This window comes from Podarcis vaucheri, assembly GCF_965113315.1.
Source record: "Podarcis vaucheri genome assembly, chromosome: 5".
Lineage (NCBI taxonomy): Eukaryota > Metazoa > Chordata > Lepidosauria > Squamata > Lacertidae > Podarcis > Podarcis vaucheri.
The window spans coordinates 101,372,866-101,393,662 of NC_138763.1; the positions used below are offsets into that span (position 1 = coordinate 101,372,866).

The window sequence follows — 20,797 nt, forward strand, 5'->3', positions numbered from 1 at the left end:
AAATTAAAAAATAAAAGTACCTTATTTTTCGCCCTATAGGACGCACTTTTCCCCCTCCAAAAATGAAGGGGAAATGTGTGTGCGTCCTATGGGGCAAATGCAGGCTTTCGCTGAAGCCTGGAGAGCGAGGGGGGTCGGTACGCACCGACCCCGCTCGCTCTCCAGGCTTCAGGAAGCTTAGCAGAGAGCTTGCCTGCACCCAGAAGCTTGGGGGCGCTGAGCTCAGCACGCCCCAGGCTTCGGGCAGCTCTCCGCTAGCCGTAGATTGCGGATAGCAGCCTGTTCTGGGGGCTGGGGTCAGGGGAGGTTCAGGCTTCCCCCGCCCCAGCCCCGCACCTGGGGGGAAAATAATTTTTTCCCCTTTATTTCCCCCCCAAAAACCTAGGTGCGCCCTATGGGGCGAAAAATACGGTACAGTGGTGCCTCGCAAGACGAAAATAATCCGTTCCGCGAGTCTCTTCGTCTAGCGGTTTTTTCGTCTTGCGAAGCAACCCTATTAGCGGATTAGCGCTATTAGCGGTTTAGCGGCTATTAAAGGCTTAGTGGCTATTAAAGGCTTAGCGGATTAGCGGCTAAAAGGCTATTAGCGGCTTAGAAAAAGGGGGGGAGCGGAAAAAATCGGAACACTTGCAAGACGTTTTCGTCTTGCAAAGCAAGCCCATAGGGAAAATCGTCTTGCGAAGCAGCTCAAAAACGGAAAACCCTTTCGTCTAGCGGGTTTTCCATCTTGCGAGGCATTCGTCTTGCGGGGCACCACTGTATGTGTTTTATGTAGTATACTCTTACAATTCTAGTAAAATATTAAGAAAAAAAGACAGCTTTTCTCCCTACAAAATACGAATTTCAAGATGCATATTTCGTCTAATGTGGCACCTGGGGGCCTGTTGGCGCCCACTGAGGTTTCCAGCCCCTGCTGATTTATTGAAATGTCAGTTTGGGAGGGCTGGGGGGGGGGTTGTTGGGGGAGTGTTACCTGCCTTGAGTTCTGTATTTATTTCTTGGCGTTTCCCTCATTTAGGAATTCTGAGCATCACCAGGTTTAGTTCTATAAAACGGGCATTTTGTAGTCCAAAACAAGACAAGTGCCTCTGAACTGGGGACTCCTATGGAAGCAATGCGTGAGAAAGCAACCACTTCTCTGCAAGACACAATAATTTATTTACCGGTAAAAAGCTCATTTCCAATTATATTAACTCATAATATATATTAATGCAACTATTTCATACAACATGCAACATAACAGTCCTGCAGTAAAACTGCAATGAACTGATTAACAACTGTTTATATACATGCTAATAAACCAATTTTGTCCAGTCCTTCAATGTACTTGTCACTGCCGGACAGAAAAATATTCTGTCCTCTTTGCGCAACATTACTTCCCCCATTAGAGCATTTTGCAAACAGGAAGGAGGTCATCCAAAATCTGAGCATCCGTTTCAAGCAAACTTCCTACAAAAACCACAGCCCTGAATCTCAGGAAGCGTCAGTCTAAACTTCATTCTGCAGCTACTTCCATGTAAGGGGCCCTGATTTTCCAGTGTCTCTGGCTCGAGTTCCCTTCAATCCAATGGACTGCCCAGAACGACTTCTCAAATCACGATCTGACACTTCACTTTGTGCCATCTCTTCATCGTATCTAAGGGAAAAAGAGAAATTCAGTATTGTCCCATTGGATTCACAGGTGGGCTAAGCAATGATCAGAACAAAGTGGTACCACTCTTCCTAGACTTTGCTACTACAGGTTGTAGATGGAGGAACTGAATGCTTGCCAATTATCTCCCTATTATTATTATTATTATTATTCCACCCACATTATCAGGATGGTTCATAACACAAAAATACAGGATAAAAATGAGAACAAAAAACCAACCAACCAATAACCCCCTTCCCCCAACCCCATGCATATTGAAAGCATGTGAAGGAGAACACTTCTGGTTCTTCTGCATGCAGAAAACCTGTGTGGGGAAGATATTTTATATATAAAGGTAAAGGTACTCCTGACAGTTAGGTCCAGTCATGGATGACTCTGGGGTTGCAGTGCTGATCTCGCTCTATAGGCCAAGGAAGCTGGCATTTGTCAACAGACAGCTTCCGGGTCATGTGGCCAGCATGACTAACACCGTTTACCTTCCCACTGGAGCGGTACCTATTTATCTACTTGCACTTTGACGTGCTTTCAAACTGCTAGGTTGGCAGGAGCAAGGACCGAGCAACGGAAGCTCGCCCTGTTGCGGGGATTCGAACTGCTGACCTGATCGGCAAGCCAAGAGGCTCAGTGATTTAACTCACAGCGCCACCCGCATCCCTATTTCATACACACACACACACACAATCTCCACTTCTTGTGTGTAGTCTACAGTGATACAAACCACTGAAGTTTAGGAAGAACTATACCACCATTATACTGCTGATTATGTACTTCGGCTCTATCACAGGACAGAAGATAAGAATAAGAACTTGTTATTTTAAACTGAAAGCTTCATGTTAATGTTTACTTCTGTGTATGTCCTGTCAATACAGACAACTGCACTATTTCTTCCAGGGATGTGCATCACTACCGTCTAAAGCCTCAGCTGCCATTTACTATGTAAGTACTTTCCATTTTGCTTCAAGATTAATGGCATAAATGACAGACGGTGACGTCACTCAAGTGAAACAAATGAATCATCTAGAAGAACCTTAAAACTTTTAACAGCAACAAACCTCAGAGCTACTGCACATTTATAACTTGCCACAGCAATCTGCAACATTCTGAAATACAGTGGTACCTCGGGTTAAGTACTTAATTCGTTCCGGAGGTCCGTTCTTAACCTGAAACTGTTCTTAACCTGAAGCACCACTTTAGCTAATGGGGCCTCCTGCTGCCGCCGCGCTGCCAGAGCCCAATTTCTGTTCTCATCCTAAAGCACTATTTCTGGGTTAGCGGAGTCTGTAACCTGAAGCGTATGTAACCTGAAGCGTATGTAACATGAGGTACCACTGTACTTAATAATGTGATTATCTGGTGAGTAATGGGTGTTATTTCAACAGCTATTCACAGAAGGATGCAACTGTAACAGACATATTTAACCAGATATAAAGAAGAAAAATTGTGTGGTACAGTACAGAAGTCAAGGGCGCAAGGCTGGAATCAGGAATGGCTAAGTCACCTGGCACCCTAAGTAAGACTCAATTCAGGCAATCTTAGTATTTGAGGCATAAGTATTTCACGGGACTATTTTTTCCACCATAAAATGGGTCTTTCTGCAGTGGAGATCCCTGTGGATTGCTTTGGGAAGTATTTAATAAAAATACTAAGTCTACAGACCTTGTGAACCATTATGCTTTTATGCATTATGGATTTGTCATGGTCTGAAATTGCTCAGAAATGTTTTCTAAGAAGTCATTCATAAAAGAAATAAGTAATAATGTGCCATCTGAGTTTTTGCTGAGTTAAGACCAAGACTAGGTTACACTCAGATACTAGTCAAAAGGCAGCCCTAAAGTATCTACTTGCAGAGGTTCAGACAATTGCTTTATCTATGATTAATACTTACAAAATCTCATAATGTCCAAGGGCTTCTTTGGGGGGAGATTTATTCCATTTACAGTCTGGAATTTCCCCGTTAGGGACAGCAATGTTAAGGGTGTCATTAATAAGATTGTATTTGAGGATACGATCGTTGGCAGTACTGGAAGTTAGAGATGGAGAAGCGTTCACCTACGAAGTGTACACAGGAGGGAGAAAAATAGATAGTTCACATCCACCAATTCTTCCGCAAACAGAAATACGATAAATCATCAACAGCTCCTCAGGGTCATTTCATAACAAGTTGCCCAATTTTTGATGACTTTTTTACCTCATATCGGCCCGTTTTCTTAAAATTTTGAACACTTGTTGAATGATCAGAACTAAGTTTAAATCTAAAAGTTTACTTTTTTATCTCATCCTGTTTTTGAGTTGTGGGGGTTTGAAATTTTAAAAAACTGACAATTGTGGCCTTGCCAGACTAAACAAAAATCTTAAAAGCTCAGCTCAGAATTGAGATATTTCCAAACTAAAAATATCAATCTCTTCAGAACATCAAGGGCTTTAATTTGATATGGCACATGATGGATTTACTTTAAATTTTAAAGTTACATAATTTAAAAAATGGTTGAAGTGATAAAAAATTATTAGGAATTAAAAATTCCAAAAATGTATTATTTCATATTTCTAAGAGCATCCTGCAAAATTGGGATCTGACTAGGATCGCATTTAAAAAAATATATTTTGTACATATTTGTTGGCCTTATTGGGTTCTATTTAGGATAAATGGGTTTTCCTGGAGTAAAATGTAACTGAATAAACAAGACTTCAAACGATAGGATCAGTTACTTCGGGCATTTCTTCCACAAGTTATTCAATTAAAGGGTATCTGAAAGGCTAGTCAGGCTTTTCTTTTTAAACAGTGCTCCAAGGCAGTTTCAAAATGAGAACACAAAATACGGAATAAAACAAGAACAAAACCAAAAGGCCACAGAAGGTCCAATTAGGCCAAAGGCCTGGTTACAGAGCAAGGTTTTTGCCTGGTGCCTAAAGACAGGGAAAGAAATGCCAGGCAAGAGCCTTCCAGAAACTCCCATTTCCATCAGACTCAGCGCCCGCATGGCCAATGGACAAAGAACGATGGGAGTTCTAGCTCAGCAACAACGGGAGGGCCAAAGGTTCCCTTCCCATCATCTGGTTTTGATGCAGAGTTGTAGACCTTGAAACGTGCCCCTGATTTTCATGAATCAAGACTGCTAAGTTTGCGAAGTCCTACCAGGTGTTATGATGCCGTAGTTTGGTCACCATAGTTGCCCTGGCTTCATTTCCCACTTCCCCTATGGCAGGAGCTAGCAGAGCCCGAGTCCCAGCTCAGGGGATCAGCACCCACTATGCCCCATACAAGGAAGCAGCAAGGCTTCTCTGTGAGGAGAGGCATAGCTGAGTGGCCGATTCCTGGGATCTCTGATGAGAAGTGATCTCCAGAAACAGCGCTGGGAAATATCGACGTTGAAGGCCTTGGAGAGCAACAGCTACGGCAGACAGTGCTAGACTAGATGGACCAGTGGCCAGGATTCACTATAAGACACCTTTTTATGAGTAGTATTCCTCAAAAGCAAAGACTTTCCCATTCAGAGTCTCGAGAAGGGGAATCCTTTAGGTGCCAATGAGCAGGACCCTTTTTCCACACTGCTTTTCAAAGGAAACCTGCAACGCCAAGATAACTCCGCTTACCTCAATAAGCCATGGCTTTAGCTTGTCATCAATGATGATGTCATATCCGTAACATTCAAAGCAGTGTTTATCATTGTTCATTACAGGCTGAAAGAGTTGAAAACGTACATGAGAGCAGAAATGAACATCGGTACAATTTTACTAGCTACGGAGTCCGACTAAGACTCCTGAAATAAATATGCAAGGCATTTCAGTTACATGCTCCCTATTTTGCTAGGCTGCTGTCAGCTGTGGGACGCCCTCAATAAATGGTACAAACAATCATATTGTGGGCTAGAAAAGGGGGTCCAAAAAGTATGATGGGCTACTGCTTGTTATTGCCACCAACCCAGCTGCTCTCCACCCATAAAGGACTCAAGGGAAGGTGTTGGGCATCATCCCGCTTTTAAGAACCCCCAAAACTCAAGAGATCCTGTCCCAAGTCTTGCTTTGCATTGAAGGGGGTGGTTGCCAGGCTCAAGGATGCAGCTGCCACATGATCGTATTCCTCAGCCTGGTGATGAGAACCAAGTAATACTTCTTTAAAAAGTATTTCTCAATCATACAAAAAAGAATCACAAAACAGAGAAACCAGTAGGAGAACACTTCAATCTCCCAGGACATTCTATACAAGATCTCAAAGTAGCTGTTTTACTACAAAGGAATTTCAGAAATAGACTGGAAAGAGAAGCTGCTGAATTGCAACTCATTACCAAACTTAAAACCATGGAGAGACCTGGTCTGAACAAAGACATTGGATTCTTATCTCATTATACATGACTAAGCCATTTTTCACCTTCTCACCCCTTGCCTTTTCCTAAAAGACCTATTGCAGTCGTTAAGAGTCGTCAACAGGCTCATCTCAGCTATCTGCCAATCTCCCATTCCCACCACCCTTCTGAGTAATACCCCTCCCCACCTTCTCACTATATAGAAGGATCTGGCAACTTCTGTTTCAGTGTATCTGAAGAAGTGTGCATGCACACAAAAGCTCATACGAAGAACTAACTTAGTTGGTCTTTAAGGTGCTACTGGAAGGAATTTTTTTATTTTGACAAAAAATTATGTAGTTCTGAGGGCATGCTATTCTCCCCTGATCAAATACTCATGCATTAACGGGTGACACAACTACCCTCACACACATACGCATGCCAGCCTTGGCAAAAAGGTAACATTTATAGAAACCCTAAATGACTGTGACCTTGGACTGACCAGAGGGATGGCAACCCTGGACTTAATCTTAAGTGGCACCCAAGCCCAAGTATGAGATGTAAAGTGTTGCTGGACTGAAAGGAAGGAGTGACCATAGGACTATTACATTAAATAAACGTGTAAGTGGCCACTTGCCAAGAAAATCCAACATAGGAACATTTGAGTTCAAAAGAGGAAACTTCCCCCAAAAAGAGGGAATGGAGAAACTTCCCAAGAGGAAAAGTTTCCACATATAGAGCCTTTTAGTTTAGAAAAAAAGGCAAAGAAGAGGTGACAGGATAGAAATGTCACGGCATGCAGAAAGGGGATAAATTAAAGTCTTTCTCCCTCGTAACACGAGGAACTCATGGAGATCCAGTGAAGCTGAATGGCGGAAGATTCATGAGAGACAGCAGAAAGGACTTCACACAGCACATGGGATTTGCTCCTACAATGGAAAGTGATGGCCACCAACTTTGGTGGCATTAAAAGAGGTGTAGCCAAATTCACAGAAGACAAGGCTGTCGGTGTCCCCTAGCCAATGCTCAGAGGCAGCATGGTTCAGAAAACCAGTTTCTGGAAAGTGGAGAATACAGTTGCCATCAGGTCCTACCTGCAAGCTTGCCATGGGCATCTGACTGGCTACTGTAAGAACAGGATACTGGACTAGACAGGCCATTGGCCTGGCCCAGCAGAGATATGTTCATGTTCTTATATACCGTATTTTTTGCTCTATAGGACGCACCGGACCATAGGAGGGAGAGAACAGGGGAAAAAAATTCTCCCCCTCCCTGCTCCACGCCCCTTCAGCGAAGCGGCAGGAGAAATGGAGCCCCGAAGTCTTTGGAGCACAGCACGAGTTCCTGCTGCGCTCCAAAGGCTTCAGGCGGCTATCCCTGAAGCCTGGAGAGCAAGAAGGGTCGGTGCACACGGACCCCTCTCGCTCTTCAGGCTTCAGGGAAAGCAATGCGGAGCGCGGAGGGAGCGCTCCCTCTGCGCTTCAGAGGCTTCACATTGCTATCGCTGAAGCCAAGGAGTCTGCACTCGCTCCATAGGACGCACACATTTCCCCTTAATTTTTGGAGGGGGAAAAGTGCGTCTTATAGGGCGAAAAATACGGTAGTCCTTATTTGTACACAATGTGCGTACTGCCTGCTTAATAAACTCTGTGGCCTTTTTTAAAAAAGGACAGCGAAAAGATAAGCACACATATTTACAGCCTCAATAGTCAAACCAGGAAGAACAGAAGGAAGCATTATAAAACGTATTTTTCTTTTGTTTCTCTACTCACTGCAACGGCTTTCAGGGACTGCACAATTATCCAGTGAATTTCATCAAACAGCTTGTTGGTGACCTCTTTCCCACGAGTGCTTTCTAAATACAAGCGCAGATTGCTCACCGTCCATTTCCCACCATGGATGTGATTGTAATCATCCTGCAGAGGCAAGGCGTCAAATCAAAAAGTATAGATTTGATATCAGCTGTAAACACCCTCGCAACATTTTCCAAACAGTTCTTTGTTGATTTAATAGAGCAGGAGGTTCACAAGCCAGACTCTGAAGTAAGGACAGCAATACTGTTGTGTAAGAATAAAGGGAGCTGTCACAATGGTCCTCAGTCAGGTTTTGTATGCAGGATAGCTAGTTGGAGAAGCAGAGACATTGGCCCCATCAGTGCTGTGCATTTTAAACAGAATTGTACCACTTTAAACAGATCATTACCCCCACCCCCGCCGCCAAAAAAAGCCTGGGAAATGTAGTTTGCTAAGGGTTTGAGAGTTGCTAGGAGAACCCTGTTCCCCTCACAGGTAGAACTCCCAGGAATTAACAGCACTTACTGTAAGTCCACTAAAGCAACAATGGGAAAGAGGTTGTAATCAAGGGACTGAGGTACTGTATTTTTATTACATATGTTCCGTTTATAAATTTATTTCAAGTAATTTAAATATACATTATACAAAAATGTTCCAACTTTACCCCATGCTTCTGAATGGCAACATTGGTAAGATGCACAAACATGTTGTCTAATTCACTTGTACTTGGTGTGTATTTTACTGTGCAAAAGCGACAAAACCCAAGTTTATACCTGAAATGCAAAAAAGGGAGGGGGCAGGTTTTATTGTTCACCAATTTATTTATTTATTTTAACTTATAAACTGTCCTGGAAATATTGATATCAAAAGCTGGCATATGCATTCTTAAAAATAAATGAATAAACTTATTTTAATCCAATAAATGGATGTATTACAGCAACAAATGGACACATTACAGTAATAGTTATTATGGAGACAACAACTAAAGGTAACTCAAATACATCATAATGTCCTGAATACATTCTGGAAACAGCAGTTGCAGTCCTCACTGCATACTGGACAATCCCCTTGATTAGGATTTTACTGCTCAATTTCATAATGATGAATATCAGTGTTATTAAGGAGGTATTAAATTTTTCTCAATGCTTTTAGCAATCCTGCTTATTTTTCTATTAGTGCATCAAAATATTGTGGCCACTAAAGGGAAAGATTTAGAAGTTAACATGGTGCCAGGGCTGGATGATATTCATGTAACGCGGCAGCTAAAAAAGCCAATGCAATTCTGGGCTGCATCAATAGGAGTATAGCATCTAGATCAAGGGAAGTAATAGTGCCACTGTATTCTGCTCTGGTCAGACCTCACCTGGAGTACTGTGTCCAGTTCTGGGCACCACAGTTCAAGAAGGACACTGACAAACTGGAACGTGTCCAGAGGAGGGCAACCAAAATGGTCAAAGGCCTGGAAACGATGCCTTATGAGGAACGGCTAAGGGAGCTGGGCATGTTTAGCCTGGAGAAGAGGAGGTTAAGGGGTGATATGATAGCCATGTTCAAATATATAAAAGGATGTCACATAGAGGAGGGAGAAAGGTTGTTTTCTGCTGCTCCAGAGAAGCGGACACGGAGCAATGGATCCAAACTACAAGAAAGAAGATTCCACCTAAACATTAGGAAGAACTTCCTGACAGTAAGAGCTGTTCGACAGTGGAATTTGCTGCCAAGGAGTGTGGTGGAGTCTCCTACTTTGGAGGTCTTTAAGCAGAGGCTTGACAACCATATGTCAGGAGTGCTCTGATGGTGTTTCCTGCTTGGCAGGGGGTTGGACTCGGTGGCCCTTGTGGTCTCTTCCAACTCTATGATTCTATGATTCAAAAGTTCTTAAAGAATGCAGAATTCTGACTGCTGGCCTATTACAGGCTTCCTCAACCTCGGCCCTCCAGATGTTTTGAGACTACAATTCCCATCGTCTTGCTAGCTAGGGATCATGGGAGTTATAGGCCAAAAACATCTGGAGGGCCGAGGTTGAGGAAGCCTGGTCTATTACTTCCTGGATTCTCTCCCCACCCCAAAACCCCAACAACAACCTGGTGTTATGACTCAACTGATTAGGAGACTGATTTTTAAAATACATATTAAGCAATCTAACTCCTACCCTGTATACATATCCAAACCATGATAGAGAATAAGAATGGTTTCTTCAAACTATGATTTCAGAAGTCTTTGAGATTCTCAACAAAATACAGAGATAATATTAAAAGCTAGATATTAGAAGATTAATTCAAAAAGATTTAGACTAAAGCACTTCAAAAGTTTCTAAAGACATCTTGGCCAATATGGAACAGAGAAACAGACTTCAATGAAGGAAAGTGAAAAGTTTCAGGGCAATGCCAAATTGTACAGAAGTGAATTCCAGCAAAACCACCTTCAAGCTGGGAGAAGGAGACACAGAGGTTGCATCCAGACTTTCAAGGAGAAGATACCTGCAAACTGCCTGCCTTTGTGGGTGCAAATTTGTGTCAGTGCAAATCTGATCAAACAAATTCTCCATACCGAAGAAATAACAAACAAATGTTTGTTTTCTTTATGATTTGCCCTGCTGGGATACATAAGACAATTTCTAGATGGGTTATTTTGGAGAATGTCATCTGACAAATTTAGCAGGGTTACTCAAAATCTCCCTTCCCCTCCAGTTTGCCAATATGCATAGGGAAATATAACAAGTTAAAATACAACTTCCTCACAACTCTGGATGAAAATTACCCTCCGTCACTTTTTATTTCCAGAGTGCCACTTCTCACCCTGAAACAGGGACATCGTCAGAATATGGACAACTTACATGTAGCATCTCAGAGGACGGTAAGTAGACACTAAAACATACAGGCGAAGGTCAAATTTCTTCCCACCTATCAGTAGAGGATTGTTGATATACAGAGAAATCACATAAGCTTCTTTAGAGGACTGAGATATAAACCTAGGGAAATGTATATTTTATTATTTAAAATGTGCTAGTTGCATTCAACTGTTGAACAAGAAGAGCTGACAGATAGGACTGATTCAATCTTTCCGAGAAAAGAAAGAACTTCCCTAGACCGCAAGCATTTAAAAGCAAGGACGACCAATGTGCTGCTCACAGAGTGCTTCTTGCAGCTACGGGACACTTTATAGGAAGAAGTTCCAAGGACTCATTAATGTAAATAAAAGATTTTAAATATAATAGCTTTTGTCTTAATCTGACTGGCAAAAAGTTTTGAGAATATTCTTAAAACTCTATCCACCACAGTTAATAGTCGTTTGGAGCTTCCTTTAAAAAGGGCACTAAAATCATTTCATGCAATTATACCAAAGCAATCAGTGCCACAACTTACAATTTTATAGGCCCCATCTTATTTCTAGATTCATTTTTATCTTACACACGTAAAGTGCCCTGTAATCTGTAATAACTGTTTGAAGCACTTATGAAGGACCTTCCAGCAAAATAAGAAAGTCACAAATTCAGACAAACATGCTAGACTGCAACAAGGAGTTAAACAAGACCCCACCCCTTTTTGAAGAAACATACGTGGATGTTTTGCTGTCTCGAGACCATTTCTTAATTTGGGAAAGTTTGTTGATAAGGAATATTCCTTTCCCTTGAGCTTTTCCACAGGGTTTCATAATCCAAGTACTGGAAGGGTTTTTCCGGAATTCTTCTACAAATAAATTGTAATCAGCTGGGAGCATAAAGGTGACAGGCACAAAGTCTAAAACGCACCAAGGAAAACCAAGAATTAATATAGCATAGTTATACAGAGTGCCATTTAATTACACAGGGCTTTGCAAAGAACCAGTACCAAAGGAATTTATCATCTAAAAATATTTAATACAGTATATACATCAACACATAAAACTAAAGGGGAAAACGCAGCCCTGTTCACATTCTCTCCTAGTCTACATTGTTTGTTAGTTAAGGTGATGGCAGTGACAGGGCTCATCCTCTCTCCAACACCTGCACTCCATGTTTAATACTAGAGTAAAAAGAAGCTTGGATAGTTTCGACCAGGCTTCCTCAACCTTGGCCCTCCAGATGTTTGAGACTACAATTCCCATCATCCCTGACCACTGGTCCTGCTAGCTAGGGATCATGGAAGTTGTAGGCCAAAAACATCTGGAGGGCCAAGGTTAAGGAAGCCTGGTTTAGACCAATTAACAGGTGACAGAGAAATAACTTTTTTTGTTGTTCACCATCTTAAGAGGATTACCATGAGTCGAAGAGTATCTGCAGAACTTCACTATCAAGAGTTACTGAAAGTCTATTTAAACCTTAACTGATAGTAAGTATATTAAGAATGGAGTTGCATTCTCTCAACTCATACTATAGTAATGCTAAAAGCATTATGGGAAAAGTCTGATTCTAGACAGCCAAATAAGGCTGTAAACCCAAACAAAAATAATGGGAAGTCAATCCTATTGAAATCAACTGGGCTTATACCCAAGTCAACTTGGTTAGGATCAGACTGCAAGCTCTACAACTGATGGCCTCAACAAGGCCATGTCTGTTTTTTATACTCTTGGAAAGACCAAACATGATTTTAAACACCTGCTCCATTACCAGCCTCTCATAATCTTGGACAAATTACATCTTTTCTCACACTATTGGAAAACTGTAGTAATAATAATATAATAATAATAATTTATTATTTATACCCCGCCCATCTGGCTGGGCCTCCCCAGCCACTCTGGGCGGCTTCCATAAAAACCGAAAATACAGTAAAAGACTTGCAATAAGGCTGTGTTCAATATGTCTGCTCTTTTAAATCTGCAAAAATATGCTTCAGAAACCTTGTCCATGTGACGTTTTCAGAAATCTGTCTCAGCTGATTCACGACTGACATGTGGCCTATTGAGCTAAGTACCGGCCTCGAAGCAACGTTATCTGAGCCCTCATGTCTCAGTTGTATTTTAACTGAGATGTGGTTCAAAAAAATCACTGATGTTTTTATCTTAATGCGCTCTTATACACAGTCTGGACAGGCAAAAAACCACTCTCAACTTGCCTTTAGGGGATCTTTCATGAAATAAATTTGTTCCTCAGACCCTCACACTGAAGCTATCCTACTACCTACTACCTGAGAAAATGTGCTCTACACAATTAAGAGCTTTTGAAGTGCTTACATTTCCCCTGAACTGTTGTGTATGTGGTCACTGACCTTGAGCAGAGCAAGACACACGGAGAGGTGAGTAAGCTGCAGAATTCCCTGGAAAACCATAGGCCTGGTTCAGACGCCACTTTAAGTCACAGTATAAGATTCAGTATGGCTTCAAGGAAATGCACACTTTGTTCGTCCCTTCAGTCCACCAGCGAGAAATCAAACCAGAGTTTGGCTTGCCGTTATACAAACAGCATGTGCCGGTTCACACATGTTTCCCAACAAACTATTATGGTAAGCCAAGAGCAGACCTTGTCGCCTACCAAACCACAATGGTAAGCCAAGAACTAACCCCATCATGATTTGTTAGGAGACAAACAAACCACAAGGACTGCTTTCCACAAAACAGCTAGCCCGTCCCTGATTTGTTTCCTCACCATCAGAAAGGAGGGAAGGAGAACGAACCATGGTCTTTTTGAGCAGCTGCACCAGACACCCTGCTCCACAGTAAGTTAAACAATGATTTAATGTGATGTGTGAACCGGATGGCAAAGATCCAAATTTCTGAATATCTATTATATGCTACTGAGGGATGTCTTGTGTTTAAAATGCACATACAAATAGTAGAATTGGCCAAGACAACTCACCTAAGTAAAGGTATTTTCCATTTTCATCTTTCTCTGCAAGAGGGCTACCTTCTTTTTCTAATTCCTTCCTGTACCTCTTAATATTTTTGACCATTAAGTCTTTTCGGGTGAGCTCATAGTGATTTGGGAAATGGTTGACAATCTGGTCATCAGAGAGGCGGTAACCAGTCTCCACGCTGAAAACATTTCGAATAGTTTGCACACTCATCCTGTGAAGAGAAAATTGTCACTGGGCTTCCCCCAAAATATGCAACTCACAACCTGATAGGAATCAGGCTGGCCTTTGCATTAAATATGATCAGAAGAAAAAATCATCAGACAACTTGAAGACATCTAATAAGAAATCTACTTCACTCTTCTTACCACCTCTTCTCCAGAGAATTTCCAAAAGGCAGTCATTCTTGAAGGTGGAGCAGGCATTCTATAAATTGCTGTTGTACCCTACAAATTATCTTGTTATTCTGCATTCCAAGCTCTGCTTTTCCCCAGGAATCATTACAACAGGAGGGGGTTCGCACGTACCTGCTGCCTCTCCAAATTATGGTATAAGTGGAGTGAGCAGATTCTGAAAACTGCATGAATATAAACCACTGATGAACTGAACCCTAACAAGATGCTCTTCTCATACACAGGAATTAGATGACCATATATTTAAAAACACAAAAATATATACCATGATAACAAAGAAAAACTATACCTGCCCCGCCCCCCGTTTAAAAGGACAAAGATTGTTTAATTAGCCCAAGGCCTAGGAGAAGAGGAATGTTTTGCCTAGTGCCTAAATATACGTAACCAAGGCACTAGGTGAAGCTCCCCAGAGAGCATCCCACAAGGAGGGAGCCACCACAGAAAAGGCCCGCTCTCGTGTTGCTACCCTCCAGTCCTCTCATGGAGGGGGCACATAAAGAAGGGCCTCAGGATCCAGGTTAATTTGTATTGGGAGGTACTGAGTTCAATGAGGCTTACTCCCAAATAAGTGCAATTATGTATGCAACATGTTCCACAACACACACACACTGCTTACCAGTAAAAATTCCAGTCTTCATTTTCTGACACTTGGACCCATCCCCTCTTCTCAAAGTTGTTTATAAGCACAGATTTCTCTATGTCAGTAACCCATTTGACTTTTCCTGCCATTATCCTAAAAGTAAAAAAAAAAATGCATCTTAATTTAAATGGGGAAAACTGATACAGGTGAATACAGGCAGTCCCTCATTTACGTGGGGGTTACGTTCCGAAGCACCACGTGCATCGATGAAATCATGTATAATTGAAACCCATTGGAAAAGCTTGCAATACCCCCCCCCCCTTTTCAGTGACATTTCAGTAACATCTTTATGACATTTCCGGGTCACTTCCTGTTCAGAACGATGCACATATACATGGTCACATACATATTGAACACGCCTAAATGGGGGGCTGCCAGTATATGAAATAATTTCCACAAATAAATAGCATTTAATGGGAAGAAAAGGAATAAAATATTAGAACATTTAAATCCTGCTATATTTAGCCCAGCAGGGATATAACATGGCACTCTGGGCATAGAAGGTACAACTCACCAATGCAGCCTTTTAAAAAAAGATATTTAATTTGCACTATAGTGCTTATTTATTAAAGTATGACTGCCCAATTTCTCTCACGGCTTTTAAGGCATGTTTTGAGATTGAAAGTTTATTTGGGGAGGGGGAATTAGTAAAATGCTAGCGGCTGGAAAAGAAGAGGTGTTTTAATAATTTATTTTAAGTAGTGCTATAATCCTTTTTTCATTTTTTAAAGTTTCACTCTACCAGTGTAATAATAATAATAATAATAATAATAATAATAATAAATAGCCAACATGCATTTCTGCACTAACTGAAAAAAATTACAAAATTTAATGACAATGTGTGCCAAGTCACAAAATATTCACCTACTCATGTCAAAACTATATCCCTTGGAAGGAAGGAAGAATAACAGTTCCATACCTTCAGGGATGTACTCCTCCTCCATTCCCCCCCCCCTTCTAAATATGCCAGATTTCTGCAGCCTGAAAGAAGACTAAGCTCCAGAAGTCATAAAAGAAGACTACTTCGATAATATGATGTGGATAGCCCCACAAAGTCAATGAGGCATGGCAATTCTATACAAAACCTATTGTGGGGAGCACCCTACATCAAATTGAATTTATCGAGGGACTTACATGCAGGATAATGAAATATTCCAAGTTACCCATAATACAAATGTAAGAATCACAACATTAGTTTGGTGAGCGGGAAAGGATATTGAGAAATCTCTCAGCAGGTCCCTGAAGCTGGGTTTTCCCCACATGTCCCTATGGAATAAATACTGCTAATGCAGATTTCTTTTTTTTTTATTTTAAGTATTTATATCCCGCCTTGTAGGCTGGTCCACCGTCCCTCAGACCATGTGGTGGGCCAGACTATATTTTGGGAAAAAATATATGAATGAATTTCTATGCTCCACAAATAACCCAGAGATGCATTTTCAATAAACAGACACATTCTACTCATGTAAAAACACGCTGAATCCCAGACCGTCCGCGGACTGGATTGAGAAGGCGATTGGGCCGGATCCGGCCCCCGTGCCTTAGGTTGCCTACCCCTGATCTTAGGAAATAGTTATGAAAAGGAGAAAAATAAGGATGGGACTAAAAGGAAAGCGGTTACTCTGAATACAAGGATGCAGCAGCCACATGCATTAAATGACAACTGTGCATCTGCATACAGATACTAAGAGTCCTCTCACCAATATAATCCTTTTAATTAACAATAATAATAATTTTGCCACACACATTAAGCTGGCTGTGCACAAGTTAAAAGTGTGTACCTTATGGGCTTAGTATAATAGTTTTTTAACAGTTCATGTTTAATTGAAATTTTGACTGCCTACCCAGGGGGATTGGAGTAGAGGGCGCTTTGTGCCTCTTCCACCTTGGGCATTTCGGAAGGGGCAGCTTTTCTTCCCTTTGCACGGCCACCTGCTCCTGCCAAATCACCCCCTGAAGGCCCTGTCCCTCCTTTGGCATCTGGCTGGGGGGGGGCTTTTCTTTAGAAATGGAGCACAGGAGCTGCAGGGGACCCCTGGGAACAGTGGCGTAGCGTGGGGGGTGCAGGGGGTGCCGGCCGCACCAGGCACAACATCTGGGGGTTAGGGTTAGGGGGCACAAATCCACAGGTTAGGGGGCACAAATCACTTGCCTTGCCCCGGGTGCTGACAACCCACGCTACGCCACTGCCTGGGAAAGAAGCTGAGCCGGCTCCCTGCCTGAGGGCTAAGAAGAACTTATTTGTGTATTGTCGCGATTAAAATGATCCATCATCCTGTTGCTTGAGGAGTATGAGGAGATCCCTTAAAGAGCAACTGCACCCAAATGAATTGCTGTGCAAGGAAGACTGCTTCCATGCGGCGCCGGCGGGGGGGGGGTCCCTCGGGGAAGCCCTGCTGGGAGGGGGCCGCCTGGCTTCCTCGGGTCTTTCTTTCCGCCCCAGGCCCCTGTCGGGGTGGTGGGCTCGACTAGATGCCCCCCGGGAGCCCTGCTCCGCTCTGCGCTCAGCCGCCCGGCCTCGGGACGGGGAGGGGGCAGGGAGGGAAGCTCTTTACCTGCCCCAGAAGCGGAGGCGGCGCCGGCGCCGGAGGCCTTTCCCGCCGCCACGGGCCCGCCCAGGATCCTCCTCGCCCGGCGCCTCGGCCTTCTCTCCCCCGAGGAGGCCGGCGGGCCGCTCCCCTCAGAGCGCTTCGCCAGCCGCTGCCTGGTAACCGAGGGACGCCAGGGAAGGGAGGAGGAGGAGGCGGCGGCGGCGGCCGAGAGGCGTCTTGCTCTCCCCTCAGAGCGGAGGAGGAGGCGGAGGTCTGCCCCCCTCCCCCCTCCCCATCATTGGAGGGTGGCTAGATAAAGGCGTAGCTATTGCGCGGCAGGGGGCTCTTAAGCTCCTTTCTCCTATATATACAGTATTATATCTATATCTATATCTATCTATCTGTCTGTCTGTCTATCTATCTATCTATATATGACGGTTCTAGATCTATTTATCCACCTCCCCCCCCCCCCAGAGCAGCCCAATGTCTTCTGCATCTAACCAGTGGCGTAGCGTGGGTTGTCAGCACCCGGGGCAAGGCAAGTAATTTGCGCCCCCTAACCCGTGGATTTGCGCCCCCTAACCCGTGGATTTGCGCCCCCTAACCCTTGGATTTGCGCCCCCTAACCCTAACCCCCAGATGTTGCGCCCGGTGCGGCTGGCCCCCCCTGCACCCCCCCACGCTACGCCACTGCATCTAATGTTTGTCACCATCATCATCATCATCTATTTAGTTATTCCCTGCCTTCCCCCGCCCCCTAAACACGTCTTGAAGATATGCAAGGAGCCTCCCCGGCCCAAGTCCACTGCAGGGTCTCTGGGGTGCAATGTCTCTGCTCCACCCCATTCTTGCATTCAGTTGTAGCAGAACCCCAAAGTAGCACAGGTGTAAGGTAAAGGTAAAGGACTCCTGAACGGGTGGGAAGGGCCTACAATGCTGACACATGCTAAACTTTCAGATCTATGTAATTGATTAAAAAAAAATACACTTGCTTCAACATTGCAAAGTACACTCCCCACCCCCACAATACGGAAATTAATTTATGTAAGGAAAGTAAGGCATGGTGCTGTGTTAATTTAAATATAGGTAAGACACTTGGGACTTCATACTTTCCTTTCCTCCACAGTATATGATTATGCGTTGGAAAAACAAACATAATGACACAAGGTCATTACGCATTTCATACTTCCATGTCAGAACAGAGTAAAATCAGCATGTAGCTCCTCCCATGCAATTATGTCACACGTATGCACAATGTGGGACGTGGGTGGCGCTGTGTGGGACGTGGGTGGCGCTGTGGGTTAAACCACAGAGCCTAGGTCTTGCTGATCAGAAGGTCGGCGATTCGAATCCCCGCGACGGGGTGAGCTCCTGTTGCTCGGTCCCTGCTCCTGCCAACCTAGCAGTTCGAAAGCACGTCAAAGTGCACGTAGATAAATAGGTACCACTCCGGCGGGAAGGTAAACGGCGTTTCTGTGCGCCGCTCTGGTTCGCCAGAAGCGGCTTAGTCCTGCTGGCCACAGCTGTACGCTGGCTCCCTCGGCCAATAAAGCGAGATGAGCGCCACAACCCCAGAGTCAGTCACGACTGGACCTAATGGTCAGGGGTCCCTTTACCTTTCTATGCACAATGTAGTGTGTACATGTCAAAAATACAGCACTTTCAGTAAAGAGAGAGAGAAGTACTTTCACAGCAAATTTGTGTTCAGCATATTTAAGATTTTATTATTTTTTTAAATAGTGTACTATACAGAAAAATACTCCAGACTTATTTTTCACCACTTGTGGCAAATCTATTGTTCATGAACAATTATGCTGGAATATTATGATGGCAGCAATCCAATACTCAACCTTATACAATTGAACTTCATATGTTAATAATAATAAAAAAACATTAATCTATTTTACAGTCTTTTGGGACACAGGTGGCTTCATGAGGAAGAGGATATCGGAAACTGTCCTTCCACAAACCTCTCTAAATTAGTTTACGTTAGGAGGAAAGCCTCTATCCAGAAAGTCCACCACCACACAATTATCATACCGCTTTTCACAAGATCTGAAATGGAAACAAGTATTAAGTACTCAGAACATGAATAAAAATATAAAATGTCATGACCTAGGTTTTTACTGCCAGTGATAATTCCCACTATAAAATATAAGACTTAAATCTACTGATTACAGGAACACGCTAAACTAACGTAGGTTGTAACAGGTAACTTATTCAAGTATAACTTATTCAACTAAGGCTTCTCTTAAACGACAAGGGCCAGGATCTTGAGAATGCTGAGAAACTAGATTTCATTTTAATGAGAGCAAATTGGCTTCACAAAAGGGCCTGAAGGCTACACTAGGCCAGTTTGCAGCAAATAGCTCCAGGCTAGAAAATTTAAAGCACAAAGAGCTAGGAAATGTAGCATATTTAATGAACTACTCTGATCCCAAAAACCTTCAAAAGACATATAGCAAAGTTCATATATATATATAGAGAGAGAGAATAGAGACTACACTCAACCTTGCATTTCTATATTGAAATAAAGCTTTTTGGATAGTGGCAGCCTTTATAGTATTCCTAAGAAATCTATGCCAAGCTCATTCTACAAAGTAGACGCTTAGAAAAGTTAGTAGAGACTAATCTCTTCCACCAGGTATCCAAATAAAAAAAATTGTTCTCAGCATTCTTGTTCTCATTTTTAAAACTGAAGTTGTTATTCTGTTTTATAATATTGTATGTAGTTTTACTATAGGAACTGATTTGCCGGCTCCAGGGGACCCAAAAGTAAGGCATACAGAACATTTAAAAGTGGACATGTCATCCTCATGAAGATGGGAGCAAGTCTCAAGTTTCCAACATACATGTTTCCCAAATCAATGAACTGTCTGGTGCACTTAAGGAAAGTGCTTTAAGTCAATCAGATGGGTGGGGACATTTCTCAGCTCTTCAGTTTGTTTTGTTGCAGCTCCTGAAAGACATTCTCAATTAGGGGTGGGGGAAATTCTAGGAGAACTAAGCAAAATATATGGCCAAGGTTAGAATTACATTAGCCAGCCTCTGATTTCAATGGCCGCCGCCGCCAGGGCGCCGCCTCCCATTGGCCAGCCCGGCGCCCCGCTTCCCCGTGTTCTTCCTCCGTGAGCTGTCCATCAAGGCTGCTGGCTTCCTGGCGCAGGCTGAGGGCAGTTCGGGATGGAGCCGCGAGGTGGAAGGCGGGGCTTCACTTCCTCCTCTTCTGAGGAGACCCGAGCCTGGGGGCGGGGCTTAGCAGAGCGCTGTTCCTACGCGGAGGGACCCACGCAGCCAGCGCCTCAGTCGCCTCACGCCCGGCAGCCGCCTCTTGGCCGGCGCCCCGCTCCGGCTGGGGCTGGGCGCAGGGGGCGGCGCCGCTTTGAAGGCCTTCTGGGCCCTGGAGACGAGGGACCTGAGGCATGAGGGGGTCTTCTTGGCCTTGGGCTCCAGCTGCTCTTTCTGGTGGCCAGGCGGGGGCCCCGGGCCCTCGGCAGGTGGACTCGGTGGCCCTTGGCTGTTCTGATGCCAGGCTGCTCTTGCAGGGACCCCACGTCCTGCAGCTGCTTCGCCTCCTGGTCTGGCTCTGGTCTTCTTCTTCACCTGCCCCCTGGATGTGCTCGGTCTTCTTCTTGCTCTTCCAGGCCACGAGGGGGAAGGCAGGGCTCCTGGTGCTGGGTCCCCAGGCCTCAGGAGAGGGACTTCTCCTGGCGCCCCCAGC

The 20,797-nt window shown here is 43.7% G+C and overlaps 1 protein-coding gene and 2 long non-coding RNA genes across 5 annotated transcripts; 2 read left to right on the top strand and 1 right to left on the bottom strand.

Annotated features, from left to right (window-relative positions):
* Nucleotides 1–752: 752 nt before the first annotated feature.
* TTLL1 (TTL family tubulin polyglutamylase complex subunit L1) lies at nt 753–17,213 on the bottom strand. Of its 3 annotated transcripts, none has more exons than XM_082223212.1 (10): nt 16,390–16,506; nt 14,522–14,638; nt 13,498–13,706; nt 11,284–11,464; nt 10,561–10,695; nt 8,389–8,497; nt 7,704–7,847; nt 5,243–5,329; nt 3,537–3,700; nt 753–1,636 (listed from the first exon to the last, which is right to left on the bottom strand). In XM_082223212.1, the coding sequence occupies exons 1-10, from the start codon at nt 16,437–16,439 to the stop codon at nt 1,507–1,509; spliced, it is 1,326 nt and encodes a 441-aa protein (XP_082079338.1). In that variant the 5' UTR covers nt 16,440–16,506; the 3' UTR covers nt 753–1,506. The 3 variants fall into 3 exon arrangements, with proteins under 3 accessions (XP_082079338.1, XP_082079337.1, XP_082079339.1); XM_082223211.1 differs by lacking the exon at nt 16,390–16,506 and adding an exon at nt 15,680–15,809; XM_082223213.1 differs by lacking the exon at nt 16,390–16,506 and adding an exon at nt 17,101–17,213 and having other exon boundaries at nt 1,178–1,636.
* Nucleotides 1,652–4,704, top strand: LOC309532732. Its single transcript, XR_014219986.1, has 2 exons — nt 1,652–2,587; nt 4,432–4,704. It is a non-coding gene; the product is annotated as an uncharacterized lncRNA (long non-coding RNA).
* Nucleotides 16,453–16,871, top strand: LOC309532737. The gene is made up of 2 exons (XR_014219992.1): nt 16,453–16,589; nt 16,745–16,871. It is a non-coding gene; the product is annotated as an uncharacterized lncRNA (long non-coding RNA).
* Nucleotides 17,214–20,797: the final 3,584 nt, after the last annotated feature.